Genomic DNA, 23,674 nt, shown 5'->3' with positions numbered 1-23,674 from the left:
AAAAACTACATGCTTATTGTTACTCTCAGTAGCTAAGTTGGCAAATGTCAGAGAAAAATTCTCTTTGCCATTTCTGCTTATAAAAATCAGGTAGCACTAGGTGGAGAATTAGGATTCTAAAGACTAAGAATAAGTCCTCCAAAATTCCAAGCTGTTAAAGGGATTTTCTTAATCTCTATCTCTGTACAGCTTAAGAAGGGAGAGAGCAGGGTTTTCCAGTGAACTGGAGAACTGACAGGTTCAGGGAGCAATAAGTCAGAGCTGTAGAATCCTTTAACCAAGGAGACCAAGAAACTGAGGAAAGGAAGTAGGAAATGTTTTCTGGCATGAATTTTATATTTACTCCACCCTGCTTAGTCTTTAGAATTTTAGCAACCAGGAATGTATACACCCCCACTTATGGTTTAAGTGTGGGGAGGATGGTCTGTGACCTGTGTGTGCTAGCAAGTGACACATTGGAGATGACTGACTGACCCCCTGGGCTGTCCTAAGCCAAGTTTAAGCCAAACATTGGTATATGTGAGACACAGGAAGTGAGGTAAAGAACTGGCTTTATATTTCATGTCACTTCCTATGAGAGGGGCTTTTGCAGCTTTGGAGACTTGGGCTGTAAAATTTGACTTGGAGGAGCCCGAGACTTGGGACTACTTCCCTGAGATGACCATGTGGTGAGTGATGAGGCTGACTACCCTTTTCCTTGGCCTTCTGAAGGCAACAGTCTCTGGGAAGGCCCCTTGGTTGAGGCCTCAAAACTCTCCCTGGCTCAGACCAGGCTGGAGCAGATCTTCTTCCCTCCCCCCCCCCCTCCCCATTCTTAATTACTTCCTTCTATTGTAAATAAACCACCTTAAAATTACATTCTGATTTTAAATCCCTGTCGACCAACTAAAAAAAAATATTCAATTTCAACCCTAGAATTTACCCTTAACAGTTTTGGCTAATCCACAAAGCTTGTGACGACTACCGTCAAACTCCCTGAAAGTTTTATTTCCTCTTTCTCTCTTCACTACCTCCTCTTAGGCCTACAATTAAAATAGCTGCTGGATCAGGTGAGTATAAAATATATATTTTTTCTGTTTTCTCAAATTGGATTGAACACAGCCATTTTTTAACCTTAAGCAGCAGGGCCCTGAGGTCTTAGCTGGGGAAGCTGTTTCCAAATCTCCCCTCCCTCAGGGAACAAACAACTCAATTAGCTGACCCTCACTGACAATACTAGCTGGCTAGATTACTCTTAACTAGCTGTGAGGAAAACCTGGATTAAGTTTTGGCCTTGTCCTGCTCCTGGAGGTCTACTTTCCTTTTATTTCTAAGCCCCCAACATGTCTCTAGTTTTTTTAAATTTAAGTGAGAAGCAAAAAACCTGGTGAGGTCAGCTAGGAAAAACAAAGGCTTTGCTGAAAGAGGGAAACGGTATTACCCTGAAGGGGAAGGAGAGACAGCATTTGGCCAACTAACAAAAACTCAGCTTCAGGTAAAAGGCTTTGTTTTCTTTCCCATTTGGCCTAGAAGAGTTGATTGGATTAAAAGGCTTTAAAAGAGACTATGCTGTCACCTTTTGTTTTCACACCCTGACATTAACCCCTAGCCAGTAGCTGCATCTACTGATTAAAACCGGAATTATAAATAATTTAAAAATATATATATAAAAACAAATACTACATTCTATGAAATTTTTATGGTGTTTGAAAAATTAGGGACATTAAAGATTTCAGAATGCCTCTCATTTCTTATATTCTTAGGTCATTTTATTTTTATATTCCTAAATATTGTTACAAGAAATGCTACCTTGCAAAAAATTTGAAGCTAAAATGCAGGCATGCATACAAAACCAATTGGATAAATACTTCTCACAGGGTCAAATGGCAAATACTGACCCCACCCAAATCATGTCTGACTTTTACAACCCTGTTTCTGAAGCTTGAAATGAGGAAAATTCTTCCCAAGAAAAGGAGATGGAAGACACCTCCTCCTATAGCTCAGCTGCAGGACTGCTTCTCTCGTGGTCTGCAAATCTTGGCTGAACGTAATTCCCAAGATCCTTCTCCTGAAATCCCAACTTCTCCTGAAATTCCAGTTTCTCTTGTTCCTTCTCCCACCCCAAAACCAATTCCAACCCCCAAGTCCTTCTAAAAAAACTCTTTCTAGTTAAACTGACTCACTGATACCAAATTCAACTTGAGGCCTTTTTTCCCTAAGAGAAGTACCAGAAATAGGACGCAATGGGAATGTGGTGACTCTAAGGCACCATATACTGTTTATTCCCCAAGACATAAATGAATTCACACGAAATGTTCCCACATATGAATAAGATCCCTTTATGGTAACAAAAAAGATGGCAGACATATTTTTTTTCAGTATAATCCGTCTTACAAATATCTTGAAAACTTACTCCAAGCTTTCTTAACGGAATGTGAGAAAAATAAAATAATTTCTCATGTCAATAAAGCCTGGGGGTGCAATGCAGCTCACTGGCCATCTCAAGATCCCAAATGGGACTATAACAACTCTGAAGATTATTTACAACAATATAGTTGTAGGGAGGCCATTCTTATTGCTATGAAAGAGTGCTCTGAAAACACAGATAAATGGATAGAATTTGAAAAAAACTGGCAAAATGATGATGAGACACACTCCAGTTTCATGGATAGCCTCATTGAATTTGGGGGTTTATACCTAGATTTTGACTTTTCTAAAGAAAATTACATAAGACAAATTAGAAGACACTTTGTCAATAATTCTTGCAAAGTGATCAGGGATTATTTTAGAACTCATTGCCCAAGGTGGCCTGAAATGGATCTTGATGAATTGAGAAAAACTGCTGTATATGCTTCAAAAGGGAACAAAGGAAAAGAGGAAGAGACTAATGATTTCAGGGAGACAATTAGGAATGAATTGAAATATTTAAGAGATAAGACTGATAAACTGGAAAAAGGGCAAGATACTCAACCAATGGCACTTGCCTCTCTCTCTAAGAATTTATCGATACCTGCCAATTCTGTGAGAATAAGGGCCACAAAATGATGGAGTATGGAAATTTATTTAAGACAATCAGAAATAAAATGCAGTTTAATAACAATTAAAGAAATAACCATAATAATGATAATAGAAACCACAACTTTAGGAATGAAAATTATAGGAATAGAAATTGGAAAAATAACTCATACCAAATGACTCAACAACAATATAACTTAAGTGAACCTTGTCCAAAAAATAGCAAAGTTGTTACTGCCCCTCTATGTGGGGCAGAAGGTAGTTCCCCTTAGATTCTATTGTTATTGAAGGTATTAACCCTTTTCAGTTTTGTCTCTCCTCCACATAGTCACAAAGAAGAAATGGATTTTTGAATACAATACCCCTGAGATTATGAAATATTCACATTTTTAACATTTTTGTTTTTCTTCCCTATTGATGGATCTGTACTATTTTGTTGCACTTTACTTGTGCCATACAGTATTTGATTTTTTTCTCTCATTTTTTTTTTGCATTTGAAGCACATGTCACCAATATTGAGACTGATTGACTGTATCCTATCACAAGCGCTGGAGATAATAATCCATAGACAATTAGATACTGCTTTTGGTAACACATTGAATTCTTGAATTTTATTTTATTTTTGCTTTTCCTTTATTTTGATTAGAATATTTTCTCCCTTTTCTCATTTCTTGTACTTAAAGTACGTAAAATCAATATTATTTGTTATTCTGCAGTAATAGAACTTAAAAAATATATGCTTGCTATAATATTAATGCATACCCAAAAGCTTTAGACTATGGAAACCTGCCATTTATTGATAAATGTTATGGGACTGTGATTTATGTTTGTCTTTGATTCTAGGAAATGGAATCAAAAAAGGAGCTCAGACTTCATCTATACAGTGCCATAGAAGCACAGACTTAACCTCAATAGTGCCAAAGAGCACAAAGGTCAAAAAGAAAGAAACTAATTTGGTAGGACTGATACACTTCTAAACCAATACAAAATAACTTGAACCTCATGTGAGACTCGAGGTTGGGACGATTGACATATGTTAAGATTTAGGACTTCCTTTTATCCACACTCTTTGTGAAATACTTACAGACAAGTACCGAAGTTTGGTTATCATCCTGGATCCCCCTATCCCTGAGAATAAAAAAAATTGGACCAGGAAATAACACTACCCTATCACACGTACAAAAATCTAGCCCTTTTTCTCTCTTATAGTATGGCAACTTCCTATAATCTTGGCTACAAATGGGTATGTGAAACATTACTGCATTTTGTCCTCCAGATTTGTGGGATAGAAATTAATTTATTGGACTCTAAGGGCCTATTATGAATTCAATCTTGTTTACTCAAAATTTTATATACATACTTTTGATATTTTGATTCTGATTTTGAATTTCTTTTTCTTTCTCCAAAAAGTTTAACTTTCTTCCATTTTTTTAATTTATGTTTTTGGTTTCTTTTTTCTCTTTTGATAATTGACTCATACCCCTGTTACATATAAAAGAGTGGCTGGTGTAAACTGTTACCATGGAAATATGGTTTCAAATCAAAAATATAGTGGTCGCCAGGGGAAAATTCCCAAATATGAAATACCCAAGTTAGCTGGGTTTATGGAGATTTTAATGAATACAAATAAGGAATTAATGAAAGGGAGAGAGTAAGAGGAAACAATGAGAAAAGGGCTAGGCCAGCCCAGGCCAGCCTAGGCCAGTGTAGGCCCAAGCCCTAAGAGAGAGATCAGTCAGTCTTTAATCACTCATCACAAGATTCTTCCAAGCAAAACTCTAGTGTTCAGAGACACCCACCAGTTTAGCTCCTGAGCTCCACTTCAGCTTACAAGACTGAATCTCTCCCCAGAGAGAGTTTTCTTCTCTCATCTTCTGACTTCCTTTTAAAGAGAATTTTCTCCTATGTCACCTCTCCTAAGTTCTCACATCTACCAATCACAGTAGACGTTTTCCAAAGGACAGACCATTCTTAATTCACACCTGAGTAGACTAAATCCTCACACCTATTTTGTTAAGGCTTGTCCCTTACAAGTTTGCAAGTTGCCTGACCTTCATAGGTATTTAGCACCTTCCTAAAAATAGACTTAGCTTAAGGCTTTTCCTTCACTATAAGTATGAGTTAAGTACTTTTTCATTGTTCAGTAAAGAGTTTACAACTTTATCTTCCCCTGAAGTATGCTTAACTATGGGTGGAGTAGAGTTATCACATTCCTGATCAAGTGCTTTCATTGTTTAAAATGGGGAATGGTCTTAACCAAATCTTCTGAAGTAGGGTCTGAGAATTTTTAAGATTAACACACCCCATAGCTCAACCATGCATCCTGAGCTGAACTGGGTATTTCTCAACACCCCTTCAGGGGGGATTGTATTTTAATAAAAATCCAAGATTTAAAAAATTTTGTTCAAGAAAGATCTTCAGGTAAAGAAGCTTGCTAACTCCTAAAATCCAGAGGATGAACTGTTTGCAGAAGGATGCCTGAAAAACCTAAACTACAACAAGAAGATCCAGAATGAACTTTGGGTGTGGTTGATTGAACTGAAGGTTGATTGAACATTTAATTTGAATGTATACTCTTATGCCAAAAAAGGGGGATTGCCCCCAATTGGTTTTTGTCAATGTGCCCAGCAAAACATTGCTTTTGCTGTCTCTTTTTTTTATTTCCCTCTTATCTGTAATTATTGTAGTTTCCTCTCAGAAGGTGAAATTTTGTATGCACCTATAGTTAGAAGATTTTAGAGGTACAAGATGATTATGTTTAGTGATCAATTGGGGAGACTAGTCTCCCAATCATCATTGGGGGGGATTGTGAATGTTAGATTTGCTCCACTCTGCTTAGTCTTTAGAATTTTTGCAACCAGGAATGTATACACCCCCACTTAAGGATTAAGTGTGGGGGAGGAAGGTCTATGACCTGAGTGTGCTAGCAAGTGACATATTAGAAACAACAGACTGAATGTCTGAGCTGTCCAAAGCCAAATTTGAGCCACCATTGATACATGTGAGACACAGAAAGTGATGTAAAGAACTGCCTTTATATTTCTTGGCAAAGATATAAATATGTTTTATCATTTTGTTCTCCAACTCATTTTACAGATAAAGAACTTATGCAAACAAGTCAAGTGAATTATCTAGGGTCCACATATCCAGTAAGTGTCTGAGGTCAAATTTGAACTTGGGAATATGAATGTTCCTGACTCCAGGCCTGGCACTCTATCCATTGTACACCCTAGATGCCCTTTAATTCTCACAGCAAAGCCAAATTTTCACTATTCATTTATTTTGATCTACTTTGTTTCTCAAATGTTTGTGATTATCCATTAAGGCATAGATGTAAAAGTTATCTTAAAAAAAAAAAAGGATCTCATACAAATAAAAAAAAAACCCAAGATATGAAAATCAGCTCCAAATTATAGGTTATTTCTCTATGAACAGAAAATATTTGCATCAAAAAGATGTAGTCACATTTTTTTCTAATTGAAATGGCTACATAATTTATCTACTTCATGAACTATAATTATTATCTTCTTTATTCAAGACAATTACTTATTTTCATCTTTCAGAAAATACCTTTAGATTATATTTATGAGCATTATCCAAAATTGAAGGCACTAACTCATCAGTAGATTCCCCTTCTTTATCAGCTAAACCACGTGGATACCAGGACAGGGCTATCACTCCTAAAAGACAAAGGGAAAAGAGAGAGAATGAGATGACTGTAGGTATTACATACATTGATAGCAATCATTGCTTCGAACAGTTTAATAGTCAACATTCAAGAGCAAATATTAATTTGAAAGCATTACTAAAAGATCAGTATTCACATAGAATATGACTATATAAAAAGAAAACATTCACTAATAAAAGGTGTCATTATGGATCTACATATCAGAGTTCTTTCATTAGAGTTTTATTAGTTGTAAAACCAAGTTGAATTAGCTGCTATTATATTTAAAGTTCTTTACAATAATTTCCTTATAAAAAGTAATAGATTTTTGTCTGACAATGCTTCACAGGCTTAATTATGTTGTGTATGGAACCTGATTTTACATGAACAATATGTTCCAAGGCCCTCCACATAAGTTGGAAATTGCACATAACAGTAAACCCCATTATTTAATAAGTATTTCTTATATAAACATACCTAGGCTCTTTATGATTTTTCTTAGGCTTATTAGAACTACAAGTATCAATATTCTTGTACTTTGGGGCCATTATTAATAACTAAATTAGTGTTAATGAAACAAAGCGAAGCACTGCCCTGATGTGGACATGACTTGTTACAAGCAAGATCTTTGGACAAGACAGATGTAGGAGTTAATATTTAGTGCAAAATAATGCAATAATCCACACTAATGCTTCTCAGAGAGAAGAATGAAAATGAAATACTTTGAAATTTTATCCCACTTGGAAAATGGTATGGATTTATTTTATGTTTTTATGTAAATATATAAAATAAATTATTTATTCATGTTTATTTTATGTATTTTTCTACCTTAATTTTTTTATGGTCAATAGCGTATACACCTGAATTAGCTTGTGTTGAGTTTTTCATAAAACGTCCTACTGTATAGGAATCCTTTTGATAAAAGTTCACTCCCTTATAGACAAGAGGTGAATCCCACAGGCCCTGCCAGAAACCTTGACTGGGTCCTGAGATGTGAGTGGGAGAGCTGATAGGTGGAGAAAACTGAGTATAAGTGGAACCCAGGGACCCCTCCTCAGCCAGGTCAGCAGGACATACAATTCTGGAGAGACTGGCTTCTGCGGGACATCCTCTTGGGCATGAGACTATCTTTGATGGCTCAATCTTGGCAGCTCACACCCTTTTGGTTGGTGACACCCTTGGCTGGAGACACTCTCCTGGGCTGGTGAGATTCGCATTTGGAGTCTCACTTGATTCCTGGAGTTACTCAGATTTGCTCTTGGACACTGACTGAAGGAGCTCTCTCTTGGGTCAGTGAGACACTAGCTGAAGAGACACCATAGTGACTCCTGGAGATAGGGACCTGAAGGATCCTTTGTTGGTGGTGAGCTAGATCCCATCAGATCGGCACTTAAGGTATTTAGCTAGACAATATTTTCTACCTCCTTTCTACATTTCTGTCTTTTTACTATATTTCTATTAAACCAAATTGTTCAAAGCTACTAAAGGCCTCATAACTTAATATTTAATTATCATAATCGGTGACCATAACTTTTTTTAACTATTACAATACCAATTTCAGTTATGGTTATTCAAAGAGTGGGGAAAGAATGTTTATTTTTCATGAGTTTTAAGGCTTAATTTTGAAAAGAATTCATTTTCCAATATATTTTGAGGGGAAGGGGCACAAGTGTACAACAATGGCCTAGGATGTATTAATTTTACTGATTTTTTACTATGACTTAATATCATCCTTAACATCTTTTCTTTGATATTATATCTCCTTAAATTATTTTATGCTATTCTCTGCTGTGCATACTATTCTCTAAACTGAAGTCCTATCACCTCATACTTCTGAATCACTCTTCTTTGCCTCTGTTCATTTTCTTCCACATACTGAAATATATGAGTTCTACCTTTTCTCTCCCTTTCTTGTCCCCCCCCCCAACACACAGTGAAATAATTTTCACTCCCGAAAGTCTAACTCAAATTAAAACTCTTTCATGATTTTTTTTTTCTGATCCTATAGGAAAGAACATTGATTGGAGCCAAAAGATCAGGAATAATTCTGCCTCTGATAGCTACTACCAGAGTAACTCTGGAAAGTGCAGCTTCTTCACCTCTAAAATGAGGGAACTAAACTAGATGTCCTCTGAGGTCTCTTCCTGGTTAAGCTCTATAATAGTATCTAAAATACTATAATTTCTTCTTCTATCCCTCCTCAAACCTCATGAAGTTCTTGGGTTTCCCCTTTTATTATGTATTTATAAAAATAACCATACTATAAAATGATGCCCATGTTGTATCCCTATTAGATTATCAGCTCCTGGAAGAGCTCCTCTATTCTCATAGTAGGCACTTGACAGATGTGTAAGCCAAAGTTATGAATTCTAATACTAAAGAGGTTCCCTCCTGACAAAAAAAACATGGGGGCCAGCTAACAAAATCTAAACCAAGTAGTTCTCAAATTTGAATATTCAGTATATCAGTGGTCAAAGCTGCCACTAAAGGGAATACTACTTCTTTAAAAACAAAACCAAAATATGGATACAGAAATATTGTCAAGAAGATAGACCCCCTACCCTTTATACTTGATTGGATTTTAGTGATAGTGACAGGTTTAAAATAATCAATATTGTGACTCTAAAGTGATAAGTATAATACCATAATAATCTTAATTGCAATAAGTAGAATTCATGATTTTTATAAGGATCTCTAACTAATGTATAAAGCTACTTCCAAGGGGATTTTTAACTCCTCCCTTGTTAGTTATGGAGTTTGTACTTCCCTTTACCATAGGATGCTTACCATCTCAGTTTCATGTCCAGATATGATACAAACATCTACACACTTACCTTTTTTGGAATTAACCCTAAGTAACATCCTTCCCCCTAACCCCAAGTTCAGATGAGTCTTAGGTAATGGTCATCACTATTTTGTGATTTAAACTTTAGAATAATATGGGTTTTCCTAAATGAACTAACCAATCAGCTTTGTGATTGGGTAACTGTTTCCTAAGAAGGTCTATATGATGTTATGTCTTGTGATAAGCCTTGAACCTTGTATGGAGATATAAGTCATGCATCTTTTTATGGAAATATTAATTTTGTTACCGTACTAGTATATAAAATGGGTCTCTGTCATCTTGTATTGCTCTTGTTGGGTGTCTAACTATGTAATATGTGTAGGATACCGGTTTTGTTGGGAGATTTGGCCCTCTTCCAATAAAAACTAACTTTCTACCTTGACTTGGAGATTTTTGAATTTTTTATTTTATTCATCTAAATTGTCTGTATCAGTGCAGTGGATTTATTTTTCCCAACAATATGAAAAAATGGTCACAAAGGAATGCAAATTAAATCCAAGAATATCACATATAAAGTGCTATATCATACATGATAAGTCTGAATTATATGGCTATAATACTTGCCAGTTGTAGGGGACTTCAGAGGCCACCTAGTAAAATATGCCACTGAACGTGAAGTTTCCCAATGGCATCCCTGAAAGTTACCCAGTGCTAGTATTTCCCAGCAATGACAAACTCACTATTTGACGGAGCACCCCCACTCTATTTTTAGATGCCTTGGTTAGGAACCTTTTTTCCACACTTAGATTTGAAATCTACCTCTGCAAATTCTACCCATTATTCTTAGTTCTGTACTCAGGCCAAGCCAAGCAAAGTCCTTTTGTTTTATGACAATCTTTTAAGTATCTGAAGATAGTTATCACGTCCTTCCTAAGTGTTCTCTTTTCCAGGTCAAACATCCCAAGACTCTTCAATAAAACGTAACATAGCATAGTTGTCAAATTCCTTCCTCTTTCTTACTGCTGTCCTTTGGAAAAGCTAACGTGTATGAATCACGGAGAGAAAAATTAAAGATTTCCTCTGTTCCTTCTTTATAATAAAAAGTTTGATGTTTTTCAAAGATTCAAAAATTTTCACTAAAAATGAACAAATTCCTATGAAATCTGAGACCATACTGTCTATATTCTTATAAAACTTTTATTTTGTTTGAGACTTAGAAATAGCTTTTTTTTTCTAGACCTTGTATAATCTATTTTAATTGTATTCACTCACTAATTAGCTCCTTTGGCTTCTTTACAATTCTAGTGAAATTTACTGATTTGCTATTATACTCAAGCCTATAAAATTTTCTTAGTTCCTAAAGGTTGGAAAAATTCCCTGTCATAAAATGGCTTAGGGAAAAATAGAATGAAGTCTCAGGGTTAAAGTAATATCTATAGTTTCTTTAATTTTTGTTATAATTAGAGATATATAACAATACCCTATAGCACTATATGATATTCCATTTAGGAATCAATTTTATTCCTAGAGCTCATTTTAACCTTTTTCTCAATGCAGTTAAACTTCACTAAGAAGAAATGTCGACTGCATTTTTATCACCTCTTAGCCAACAAATCAGTTAAATATTTACTGAGTGCAATTAACCATGCTAGGTGATCTAAATGATAGAAGAAGAAAAAAATAAATCAGTGCTTGCTATCAAAAGGCTTATAAAGCTGTTGAAGCTTAGAATATTGTTCATGAAATTCAAAAACTATGTAAGTGCTTATAATGTGCAAGAAATTGTTCTGAGCATCGGAGATATAAAGACTAAAAAGAAGCAATCCTTTTCTTTTCTAGAGAAATGGAATATTTATACATATAAATAAATGTATAGTGATTTGAGGAAGAAATATTAACTATTGGAGCCATCAGGTAAAGATTCACAAAGGAGGAAGATGGGCTAAAAGAAAGGTATTGAGACAGAGGAAAGAATTAAAGATCACTGTTCAGTGAATAGAGGAGGTAAATGCTCTCATCACAAATGGGAAAGACTGTAGGAAGCAATGATTTAAAGAAAGATGGTCATATAAACTCATCAGAAAGAGGGAATATGTATATATTTGTATGTGTATTGCGTGTGTGTGTATGTTTAAAAAATACTTATAGATTCCTTGCTTGATTTATAGGGACCTAAAAGACTATCTAATCCCTGCATTTTACAGATGAGGAAGTTGAGACAGAAGGGAGACTAAACTTGCTCAAGCCATCACTGGTTTCAACACAACTAGTTTCAAACTCAAGTTTTTTTTTTATTCCAAGTTCAATTCTACACAAGGCTACTTGAGTATAATTTTAGACAAGTTTGATATGACATTGTAGTGCCTGTTGTTGTTCAGTGGTTTCAGCTATATCCAATACTTTATGAAACCATTTGGCAAAGATACTGGAATGGTCTATTACTTCCTTCTTTAGCTCATTTTATAGATGAGGAAACAGAGGCAAACATGGTTAAGTGAGTTGCCCAGGATCATACATAGCTACTAAGTGTAAGAGGCCACATTTGAATTCATGAAGTCTTCCTTATTATAAGCTCAGTGCTCTCTTCACTGAGCCATCTAGTTGCTATCAGTAAATGATCTACTACTGCTTCATTTCCTAGATGAAAATTCCTCCAAAATGTGAACCACTAAATGAATACCCTCAATGAAAGTTATCTATTTATTGAACCAATAGAACACTTTGGAATAAAGAGAATGGCTCAAAAAAATTAAGATTTAGTCAGACTTTAAGGACATAAATATGAGTAGTTTTGTCCTTTGTTATCTCATTCTTTTTGAAGGAAGCTATGGGCTTTGTGAAAGTTTCTTGGAGTTGATAATGATCCGTGAAAACAGGCACAATAAATCTACAGTTAGTCATAGGCTGTTAGATCTCTCCCCATTTCCTCACCTTTCTCCTGCATCTTCTTCCCCAACTCACCTAATCAATTATAATGCTCAAAGATTTCAAAAAGTTGATATGGGAAAAGAAGAAATAAATTAGTTCCTTTCTAACCAATCACTATGAGAAGCCCTGTGAAGCACAGAATACTGGTGAAGCTTTGCACATTACAGATGGGACTCATTATGCCTAAAAAGAAAAAGTCAGGGGCTCTCTTTGTTGCTTTACTTCTACAAATTGATCTTGACCAAAGTATCTCCTATCTCCAGACTTTCAGAATCTGTAAAAAATAATATTTATATTAATAGGATAGGTAAATTTTGTGCACGGATCCTGTTTTTCTTCTTGGTATAGACTTTAACTGATATCAAAATCACTATTTAGGCAAGTGTTTGCTATTAAATAGTAGAAAGTAAAATGGATAGAAAAAAACTGAGCAACTCGTATTTTCATTCACTCCTATTTAGGCAACAATGTGGCATCTAAGTAGCTGTCCAGCAATTTAGAATATAAATCAGAACTGGATATAAAAATTTGGGAGCCATCCACAATGGTGACAATCAAACTATAAGGGACTGATGAAATCACTAAGGAAGAGAGTATATACAGAGAAGTAAAAAGCATCTATAATAGAGGCTCAGAGTTAACTATATTTGGAGGGACTGACAATAAACTATCAAATAACACAGAAAAGTAAACATGAGTGATCCTAAATGTAATAAAAGAAATGGGGCTGGGTGCATGGGACAAAAAACACTGCCAAAAAGGATAAAAAAATGAGAGAAAGCCATTGGGTTTAATAAGTAAGAAAGCTGTAGCAAGTAACCTTGGAGAGAACAGTTTCATTAGAATGTTATATATCAGGGACTAAGTGAGGAGAAAGGATGTAGAAGTGGGGAGAATTTAGCTGAATTTATGCATTTTTCCTTGGGCTTTGGAAATGTAAAGGAAGAAAGACCCAAAATAATACATCTTGAGGGGATAAAAGCTAAACAACTTTCCCCACATCTCTCATTACATGGTAGAAATGGTAACATATAATGATAAGGAACTAAATACACAATAAATATAATGATAAGGAACTAAATACACAAAAACATGAGTTAGTTAATTATAATTAAAAGAATACCATTAATCCTTGGTAATTCAAAGTAAGGGATTAAAGAGATGCTATGAAAACCTGGGAAAACTTTTATGAATTGATTCAGTGTGAAGTGAGTAGAACCAGGAGAAAAAATTATACAAGAACTTTTGCAACTTTAAAATTTGATCAATATGACCATACCTCTAACTTCTTTCCCATGAAAGGGAGAGAAAGGTACTAGGAATGGGATCTCTTACTTCCTCCAAAAAAAAATGAGAAAGACAACAGAAATGAGGGCTGAGGTAATGAAGTAATTAGAAAGTTTTGAAAGTTAAATGTTGTGGCAGCTGGGTGACACAGTGGATAAAGTGACAGACATGGAGTCCAGAGGATCTGGGTTCAAATTTGGTTTCAGATACTTCCTAGCTGTGTGACCCTGGATCAGTCACTTAACAATGATTGCCTAAACTCTGCTGTTCCTGTCTTAGAAATGATACTAAGACAGAAGTTACAGGTTTTTTAAAAAAGTTAATCTGAATGTATTACATATTTAAGTAGAAAAGCAAGCTCTCTATAATAAAGACCACTGTTTCATAGTCTATTTCCTCTTTTTGTTCTACAATGAATATGGAAATGATCCTTTTATGTTTGTTGAGTTTGGAATAAAGAATAAAAAAGACATTGGGGATAAAAAGTTAATAGAATTTGTCATTTCTACCTAAAGATTGTACTTCTTACTATATTCACCCACTCTTTGAGGTTAGAAAAAAATGCTTGAAGATGTAATAAACCATTATTTCAAGTAAAACATAAAAAGAAAGAAGCAAAGTACAAAGAAGCAAAAGTTCTAACTGAGAGTGGTGGGTATATATGACCTATGAGCAAATACGACTAGCCAGCAATGGAGTAACAGAACCATAAAATTTTAAGTGACCTAACAAATAATCCTGTCCCAAGATTAATTTACAGTTCAACCATTCTCTATAAAGTCCTGAGAAATGGTCATTCAGTCTCAAGTTAAATGAGGATCCAAAGTGCAATTCTATCTCTGACATTTATATGACTTTAGAAAAGTCACTTTGGGTCCCAACAAAATAATTTCTCAGATGAGTTAAATGATATCTATGGTTTCTTATGGAAAAACTGTCTTCTTGTAATTTCCATTCATTTGTCCTAGTTTTCTTGTCGGGTTCCACACAGATTAATGGCCCTCCACCCTTTTTTTGCATTATAAATCATTTAAATATAGGAATGCAAATGTCATTCATTTTTCTTCCCCAGGGCAAAAATTGGGCGTATGGCAAGAGTTAAGAGTTATATGCCATGCTAAAATCTACATAGTGCTTTATATAACATGTTCATAAATGAAGCTTATAACAACTCTATAAGATAGGGGGCAGTATTTCTACTTACATTTTTTTAGAGGAGAAAACATTACAGAACCATAGATTTTTTTAACTTCTAAAGGACCACAGAGCTTATCTAGTCCAACTCCTTTATTGTTCAGATAAGATGGGAAGTAAAGGGCACAGCTGAATCAAATTCAGTTTTATTACTCCCAGCTCAACCGAGACCTATGTCCTTTTTTGCTACTCAAAATCTCCATTTCTTTTCCTGTAGACTTTAAGAATAGGTCTGTTCTAAGTAAAAAAAGGATTCTAGATGAAGAGTTTGGTAAAGTATCCTTTTTGAAAGTTTCTTCTCTACCCATAGATTATCTTTACTTCTTTCCCCAGAGTGAAATAATTGTTGCAACTTTTTTTTTCATTTGAAGGCTGCCCATTCATAAATTATCATTTTATGCACATTAATAAAATCTTGGTAATTCTCACTTCATATCTTATGTGTAAAATTTTGGAGTTTTTTCGTAAAATTATGGAAAACTTTGTTAATTGGAAGTAATCATTTGTATCTCATCTCTATGAATTTTTATTTTTAAAACAAAATAAAAACAATAACATCTAAACTTCAATACCAAAAAGTTCTATTACCTAAACTTTTTTTTCCCCTATTTGTATTAGTTTATTTAGTCAATTTAGAACATTAATCCTTGGTTACAATAATCACATTATTTCCTTCCCTCCACTCCACTCACCCTTTGTGCAGCCAATGCAATTTCATTGGGTATTATTTGTGTCCTTAATCAGAACCCATTTCCATGTTGTTGTCTGCACTAGAATGTTCATATCCAATCGACCCATGTATTCAAGCAGTTGTTTTTATTGTTTTTACTCCCACAGTGTTTCCTCTGGATATGGATAATGTTTTTTCTTGTAGATTCCTCCAAGTTGTTCTGGATCACTGCATTGCCACTAATGGAGAAGTCCATTACATTCGATTATACCACAGTGTAGCAGTCTCTGTGTACATTGTTCTCCTGATTCTGCTCCTTTCACTCTGCATCAATTCCTAGAGGTCATTCCAGTTCCCATGGAATTCCTCCACTTTATTATTCCTTTGAGCACAATAGTATTCCATCACCAACATATACCACAATTTGTTCAGCCATTCCCCAATTGATGGGCATCCCCTCATTTTCCAATTTTTGGCCACAACAAAGAGCACAGCTATGAATATTTTAGTACATGTCTTTTTCCTTATAATCTTTTTGAAGTACAAAACCAGCAGTGCTATGGTTGGATCAAAGGGTAGTATCGCCCTTTGGGCATAGCTCCAAATTGCCCTCCAGAATGGTTGGATCAAATCACAACCTGACCAGCAATGAATTAATGTCCCGACTTTGCCACATCACCTCCAACATTCATTACATTCCTTTGTGTCATGTTAGCCAATCTGCTAGGTGCAAGATGATATCTCAGAAGTTGTTTTGATTTGCATTTCTCTGATTATAAGTATTTAGAACACTACTTCAGGTGCTTATTAATACTTTTGATTTCTTTAACTGAAAAGTGCCTATTCATGTTCCTTGCCCATTTATCAATTGGAGAATGGCTTGATTTTTTTTTTGTACAATTGGTTTAGCTATTTATAAATTTGAGTAATTGGACCTTTGTCACAGATTTTTGTAATGAAGATTGTTTCCCAAATTGTTGATTCGCTTCCAATTTTGGATGTATTAGTTTTGTTTGTACAAAAACTTTTTAATTTGATGTAATCAAAATTATTGATTTTACATTTTGTGATTTTTTTCTAGCTCTTGCTTGGTTTTAAAGTCTTTCCTTTCCCAAAGGTCTGACATAAATATTATTCTGTGTTCACCTAATTTACTTATAGTTTGTAGAGTGTGAGATGTTGATCAAAACCTAATCTCTCCCACACTGTCTTCCAATTTTCCCAGCAGTTTTTAACAAATAGTGGATTTTTGTCCCCAAAACTAGGATCTTTGGGCTTATCATACACTGTCTTGCTGAGGTCATTTACCCCAAGTCTGTTCCACTGATGCTCCTTTCTGTTTCTTGGCCAATACCAAATTGTTTTGATAACCACTGCTTTATAGTATAGTTTGAGATCTGGGACTGCAAATCCTCCTTCCTTTGCATTTTTTTTCCCCATGATTTCCCTGGATATCCTTGATCTTTTGTTCTTCCAAATGAGCTTTGTTATGTTTTTTTTCTAATTCAGTAAAAAAAGTTTTTTGGTAGTTCAATGGGTATGGCACTAAATAAGTAAATTAATTTGGGTAGGATTATCATATATATTATATTAGTTTGTACCACCCATGAGCAATCAATGTTTTTCCAATTGTTTAGATCTAGTTTTAATTTTATGGAGAGTGTTTTGTAGTTGTGTTCATATAGTTCCTGTGTTTGTTTTGGCAGATAGATTCCTAAGTATTTTATATTGTCTAGGGTGATTTTAAATGGAATTTTTCTTTCTAATTCTTGCTGCTGAAATGGGTTGGAGATATATAGAAATGCTGATGACTTAGGAGGGTTTATTTTATATACTGCAACTATGCTAAAATTGTTGATTGTTTCCATTAGCTTTTTGGTTGATACTCTAGGATTCTTTAAGTAAACCATCACATCATCTGCAAAGAGTGATAGCGTGGTCTCCTCATTGCCAATTTTAATACCTTGAATTTCTTTTTCTTCTCTAATTGCTACTGCTAGTGTTTCTAGTACAATGTTAAATAACAGAGGTGATAATGGGCATCCTTGTTTCACTCCTGATCTTACTGGGAAGGCTTCTAGTTTATCCCCATTGCAGATGATGTTGGCTGATGGTTTTAGATATATACTGTTTATTATTTTTAGGAAAGGCCCTTCTATTTCTATACTATCTAGTGTTTTCAATAAGAATGAGTCTTGTATTTTGTCAAAAGCTTATTCTACATCTATTGAGATAATCATGTGATTTTTGTCGGTTTGCTTGTTAATATGGTTAATTATGTGGAGGGTTTTCCTAATATTGAACAATCCTTGCATTCCTGGTATAAATCCTACCTGGTCAGAGGGAATAACCCTTGTGATCACTTGCTGGAGTCTTTTTGCTAGTATCCTATTTAAGATTTTTGCATCTATATAAGGAGATTGGTATATAGTTTTCATTCTCTCTTTTTGACCAGCCTGGCTTTGGGATCATCAGTTCCATGTTTGTGTCGTAAAAATTAATTTGGTAAAACTCCTTCTTTGCTTATTCTGTCAAATAGTTTGTATAATATTGGGATTAGTTGTTCTTTGAATGTTTGATATAATTCACTTGTGAACCCATCTGAACTGGGGATTTTTTCTTAGGGAGTTCTTTGATGGCTTGGCAAATTTCTTTTTCTGATATCGGATTGTTTAGGTAATTTATTCCTTCCTCTGTTAGTCTAGGCAATTTATATTTTTGTAAGTTTTCATCCATATGACCTAGATTGCCATAGTTTTTGCTGTAGTTTTTAATGATTGCCTTAATTTCCTTTTCAATTGAGGTGAGGTCTCTCTTTTCATCTTGGATAAAGTCAATTTGGTTTTTTTTATTTCCTTTTTTAATTAGACTGTCTAGTATTTTGTCTATTTTGTTTTTTCAAAGTACCAGCTACTAGCCTTATTTATGAAATCAATACTTCTTTGACTTTCAATTTTATTAATTTCCCCTTTGATTTTTTGGATCTCTAATTTAGTCTTCATTTGAGGATTTTTAGTTTGTGCACTTTCTAGTTTTTTTTAATTTGCATGCCCAATTCATTGACCTCTACCCTTCTTAATTTGTTAATATATGAACTGAAGGATATGACATGTCTAGTCCCTGCTCTTGAGGAGCTCACAGTCTACATTCCCCCTGAGTACTGCTTTGGCTGCATTCCATAGGTTTGAAAGGATGTCTCATCATTGCCATTTTCTTCAATGAAGTTATTGTTTCTATGATTTGTTCTTTAACTAACTGATTTAGGAGAATCACATTGTTTAATTTAAAGTTAATTTTTGATTTACCTCTCCATGTACCCTTACCAATTTTTATTTTCATTGCATTGTGATGAGAAGGTTGCATTTACTATTTCTGCTCTTTTGAAATTGTCTGCAATGTTTGTATGCTCTAATACATGGTAAATCTCTATGAATATAACATGTGCTGCTGAAAAGAAGGTCTATTCCTTTTTGTCCCTATTTATTTTTATCCACATGTATTTTTCTAAGATTTCATTGACTTCTCTTACCTTTTCCTTATTTATTTTTTGGTTTGATTTGTCTAGTTCGGATAGAGGAAGGTTCAGGTCTCCCATTAGTATAGTTTTTCTATCTATTTCATCTTTGAGCTCCAATAGTTTCTCCTTTAGACATCTGGATGCTATACCATTTGGTGCATACATGTTGAGTACTGATATTTCCTCATTGTCTATTCTGCCTTTTATCAGGATGTAATTACTTTCCCTATTACTTTTAACTAGATCTATTTTAACATTGGCTTTGTAAGATATCATGATTGTGACTCCTGCCTTCTTTTTATCAGTTGATGTCCAATAGATTTGGTTCCATCCTCTTACTTTCACCCTATGAGGATCTACCTTCCTCATGTGTGTTTCTTGTACACAGCATATGGTAGGGTTTTGGATTCTAATGCACTCTGCTATTTGCTTGCATTTAATGGATGAGTTCATTTCATTTACATTCAGAGTTATGATTAGTAGCTGTGAATTTCCCAGAATTTTGATTTCAGCTCCTATTTCTGTGTTTGCTTCTTTCACTATTTCCTTCTACACCAATGTTTGTTTTTAATCAATAACCCTAGTTCCCACCCTTATTTTAGTTCCCTTTCTACCCCCTCCCTTTTTATTCCCTCCTTATTTTCCCCTGTAGTCTTTTTTAAATTGCGCCCCCCCCATCCTCTCCCTCCCTTGTACTGCGCTTCCCTCCCCACCAGTCAGTTTGTTACCCTTCTATTCCCCTATAGGGCACAAATCTATTCTCTGCCCCAATGAAGTGGATTGTTCTTCTCTCTTTGGGTCAATTTCAATGCGCCTAAGAGTTGAGTATTTCCTATCTCCAACCTCTTTATCCTTCCAGTGTATTGATGTTTTCACACCTACCGCCATGAGCTTCTTTGTGACATATAAATTTAGCCCCATTTGTTTCTTTTCCCATTTCTTTTAGTATTAACCTCTTTTTTTAGCTATAGTTGTATACACACATGTCTTGTCCTTTCATCCTATACAGTTTGTCACTGTTCCTTCTAAGTGTATTTCTTCTAGCTGCCCAGTTGATAACAACAGTTTTTAACAGTTACCAATAACCTCTTTTCGTATAGGGATACATAACATTTTAACTTATTGAGTCTCTTTAAAAAAAGGTGGTTTTTTATTTTGTTTTATTTTTCTTTTTTCCCTCTTTTTAAAATTACCTTTTGATGATTCTATTGATTTCTGTGCTTGGACATCAAAATTTCTGTTCAGGTCTGGTCTTTTCTTTACAATGCTTGGAATTCTTCTATTTTGTTGAATGACCATACATTCCCCTGTAAGAATATAGTCAGTTTTGCTGGGTAGTTGATTCTTGGTTGTAGACCTAATTCCCTTCCTTTCCTGAATACCATATTCCATGCCTTTCAGTCCTTCAGTGTGGATGAAGCCAAGATCCTGCATTATCCTCACTATGGTTCCCTGGAATCTGAATGACTTCTTCTTGGCAGCTTGTAATATCTTTTCTTTGGTCTGATAATTCTTGAATTTGGCTATAACATTCCTGGGTGTTGACAGTTGGGGATTAAGTACAGGAGGTGATCTGTGGATTCTTTCAATCTCCCCTTTTCCCTCTTGTTCTAGAATATCTGGGAAGTTTTCTTGAATGATTTCCTGTAGTATTATGTCCAGGTTTTTTCTTTTGTCATGGTCTTCTGGTAGACCAATGATTCTTAAACTGTCTCTCCTCAAACGATTTTCTAAATCCTCTGTTTTGTGAATGAGATGCTTCGTGTTATGCTCATTTTTTTCATTCTTTTGGTTTTGTTTTATAGTGTCCTGCTGCCTTGTGAGGTCACTTAATTCTAGTTGTTGTATTCTGGATCTTAAAGACTGGATTTCATCCATGGCTTTTTGGTCATCCTTCTCCTTCTGGTCTGATTTTCTTTGGAGGTCATCTTTCATCCTCTTTACCATGTCTTTCATCTCCTTTGCCTCATCTTTCATCTTCTTTGTCTCATCTTTCGTCTCCTTTGCCTCATTTTCCACCTGGCTGATTTTGGCTTTCAAAACACTATTTTCTCATTTAAGTTCAAGTGCCTCTGTTTCCAGATGACATCTTAGTTTTTAAGTTCTTTCCCCAATTGTCTTCAGTCTCTCTTAATTGTGTTTTGAATTGCATTTTGAGTTCTTCCAAAGCATGGATCCAATTCGCTGGGATTTCTGATTTATCTTTTGTGGGTCTCTCCCCCTCTGTTCCTTTTGTTGAATAGAAGCTGTCTATTGTATTTTCTTTCTTCTTTTCCTGTTTTTTGCTCATATTTACCCCTTCTTTGCTCCCTGTATTTGTTTATGCTGTTGTTCCTCTCATTTTTTTGGTTTTGGTGACTTCTGTCAGTCTTCCCTCTTGTAGCTTTGACAGAGGATCTCTCAGTGCAGTCTGTCAGGGAGGGTTGTTGGAGTTTGAGCTTCCCTGTCCTCTGGAGGCTTTTGATGGGATTAAAGCCCAGCAGTCCCTGAGGGAGGGTGTGGGAGCCTGGGTTTCCCTCAGTTCTGAAGACTTTTGATGGGATTAAGTTCAGTTGGGTTGGGCTGGGTGTTCTCTGAGGCCAAAACCTCCTGGAAGCAATATGGAGGATCTCCACAGCTCTGACCAGGCTGCCAGCTCTATTCTCCCTCTCAAGCTCCTTCTCTGCCGTCTGTGTTCCAATGCTCAGAGCTTGGCACAGCCCTGCCCACAAGTTATACCCACCAGACCAGCACCCTTGCCCACGCTGAGGTTCTCACTGCTACTGGTGGCTTAGCACTCTAGGTGGGGGGGAGGGATCCTGGGACCTTCCTTCTGTCTTCCCCTTAAACCTGAATGTTCTTGGATTCTGGCTTTTGGGGGGGGTACCTTTTGAATTGAGTCCAGCAGGAGGGTTCCTTGGCTCTGTCTTGTTGGTAGGTTTGTTTTTAAGTCCCCTAGGAGCATTTAGTTTGTGATCGGTAAGGAAGGGTATTCAGAGGTCTGAACTTTGGCTCCTTCTAGGCTGCCATCTTGACTCTGCCACTATCATTACCTAAACTTTTTTATATTAGCAATAGGGTGATTGTCTCATGGACTATAAGTCACCTAGACTCTGTATTACCACAAATTTAACTCTTATTAAAACATTTCAACCCTTCCATCACACCATTAACGTTAATATTAAAAATTAATTTTTCTATTCTGATATATTTCATTTTGTTAAGCAGGTGGCTAACCCTAGTTTCTCAGACTAAGATAATGGGCAAAAACTCTAGCAGGCTCTACTAAGCCAGAAAGGCTTTGCATATAGACCTGCCATAGCTATTGTCTAAGGACCATCTAGCTCAGTTTGGAGAGGATCATCATCAGATCTCAGATTCAATGAGATAAATGTGTCTAATACAGTAAGTTTCCATAGCATCTGCTATGACTTAGATGTTGAGATCTGTATAATGGAAGGAAAACATACACTGACCAAAATCTTAACTGAAATATTGAGGTATAAAAGGGGCTTCTGCCATTAACTTGCCTCTAAAATATTCTTGAGAAGCAAATTATCATGAAATATATCATTAAATTATCAGAAGAATTCACATCTTTGAAATGAGTAATCAATAGGCTTCTGATAGGGTCCATCCCATCCTCCAAATTTAAGATATAAATAAATGTAACCCTCTAAAATTGAATCAAGAAGATTCAGAAACAATAACAAAAAGAGAATGAAATTTGTCTTCAAAAATTAGATAGAGCACTTCTGCAGATAATGTAAGGGAGGAAACCTAGGACTGAGTCAGAATTTAAGACAGTATTTGGCACACAGTAGGTACTGAATAAATATTTTTTGACCAAATGATCCTATCTTTGCAAATAATTAACTCTTTCTCCTTAGATGTTAGTTCTCTGGACATTAATTTTATTACCTGTATAATAAAGGCATTATAATAGAAACTATCAAAGTTCTAACAACTCACAAATTTATGTGGTTCAAAAAATGTGTTGTTAATGAGATTAGGTTGCTTCCGAAACCTAAAAGGACTCAGTGATTTCACAAATCCCAATGGGGAGATAGAAATCTTACTATAAAGAAAAAAAAACAAACTTAGGAAATGTAATGTTAATGATAAAATGCAAAAAGAGCAAGAGTTAATGCTCCAAGTGGAGTATAAAAGATAGTCAAAAAGAATAAATTAATAGTATTTAGTTCTCTCTCCCTCTCCCTCTCCCTCTCCCTCTCCTCCACCCCTCTCTCTCTATCTCTCTCTCTCTCTCTCTCCCCCCCCCCCTCCCATACACACACACATTCACTTTGCTGGAAAGGTAATAGAATCATATATAGTAAAGAATAAACCCACCCCATTAATCTTCAACAAATGTTCAGACTGCATAAAAACCTCCAAAGACAATGAGTAAATAATCTACATCTTATGAATTCTATTTGTACTTACCTCTAATTATGGGGAAGTATTTCCTCATAGCAAATTGAAATCTATCTTTCTGCAAATATCAACCCACTGTCCACAGTTCTACCTTCTGCCACAATGTGAATTAAGTCTAATTCCTTTCCAATATGACAGTTCCTCAAATAAAGCTATCATGCCCCAAACTCCACTCAACCATCCCCAACCATCCCTTCAAGACTACTCCAGGTTAAA

At 35.3% G+C, this 23,674-nt stretch overlaps 1 protein-coding gene across 1 annotated transcript in view; it reads right to left on the bottom strand.

The window, feature by feature from the left end:
- MANEA (mannosidase endo-alpha) overlaps positions 1 to 23,674 on the bottom strand; it is a 137,249-nt gene that overhangs the window by 51,241 nt on the left and 62,334 nt on the right. Inside the window, exon 4 of the mRNA XM_001377106.4 lies at positions 6,565 to 6,674. Within this exon, the coding sequence (XP_001377143.1) occupies positions 6,565 to 6,674 (110 nt within the window). The remainder of the gene's footprint in view (positions 1 to 6,564; positions 6,675 to 23,674) is intronic.

The sequence above is a fragment of the Monodelphis domestica genome, chromosome 2 (genome assembly GCF_027887165.1).
Source record: "Monodelphis domestica isolate mMonDom1 chromosome 2, mMonDom1.pri, whole genome shotgun sequence".
NCBI classification, from domain to species: domain Eukaryota; kingdom Metazoa; phylum Chordata; class Mammalia; order Didelphimorphia; family Didelphidae; genus Monodelphis; species Monodelphis domestica.
Note: the sequence above shows the minus strand (reverse complement) of the source record. Positions and strands in the feature narration are given on the sequence as shown.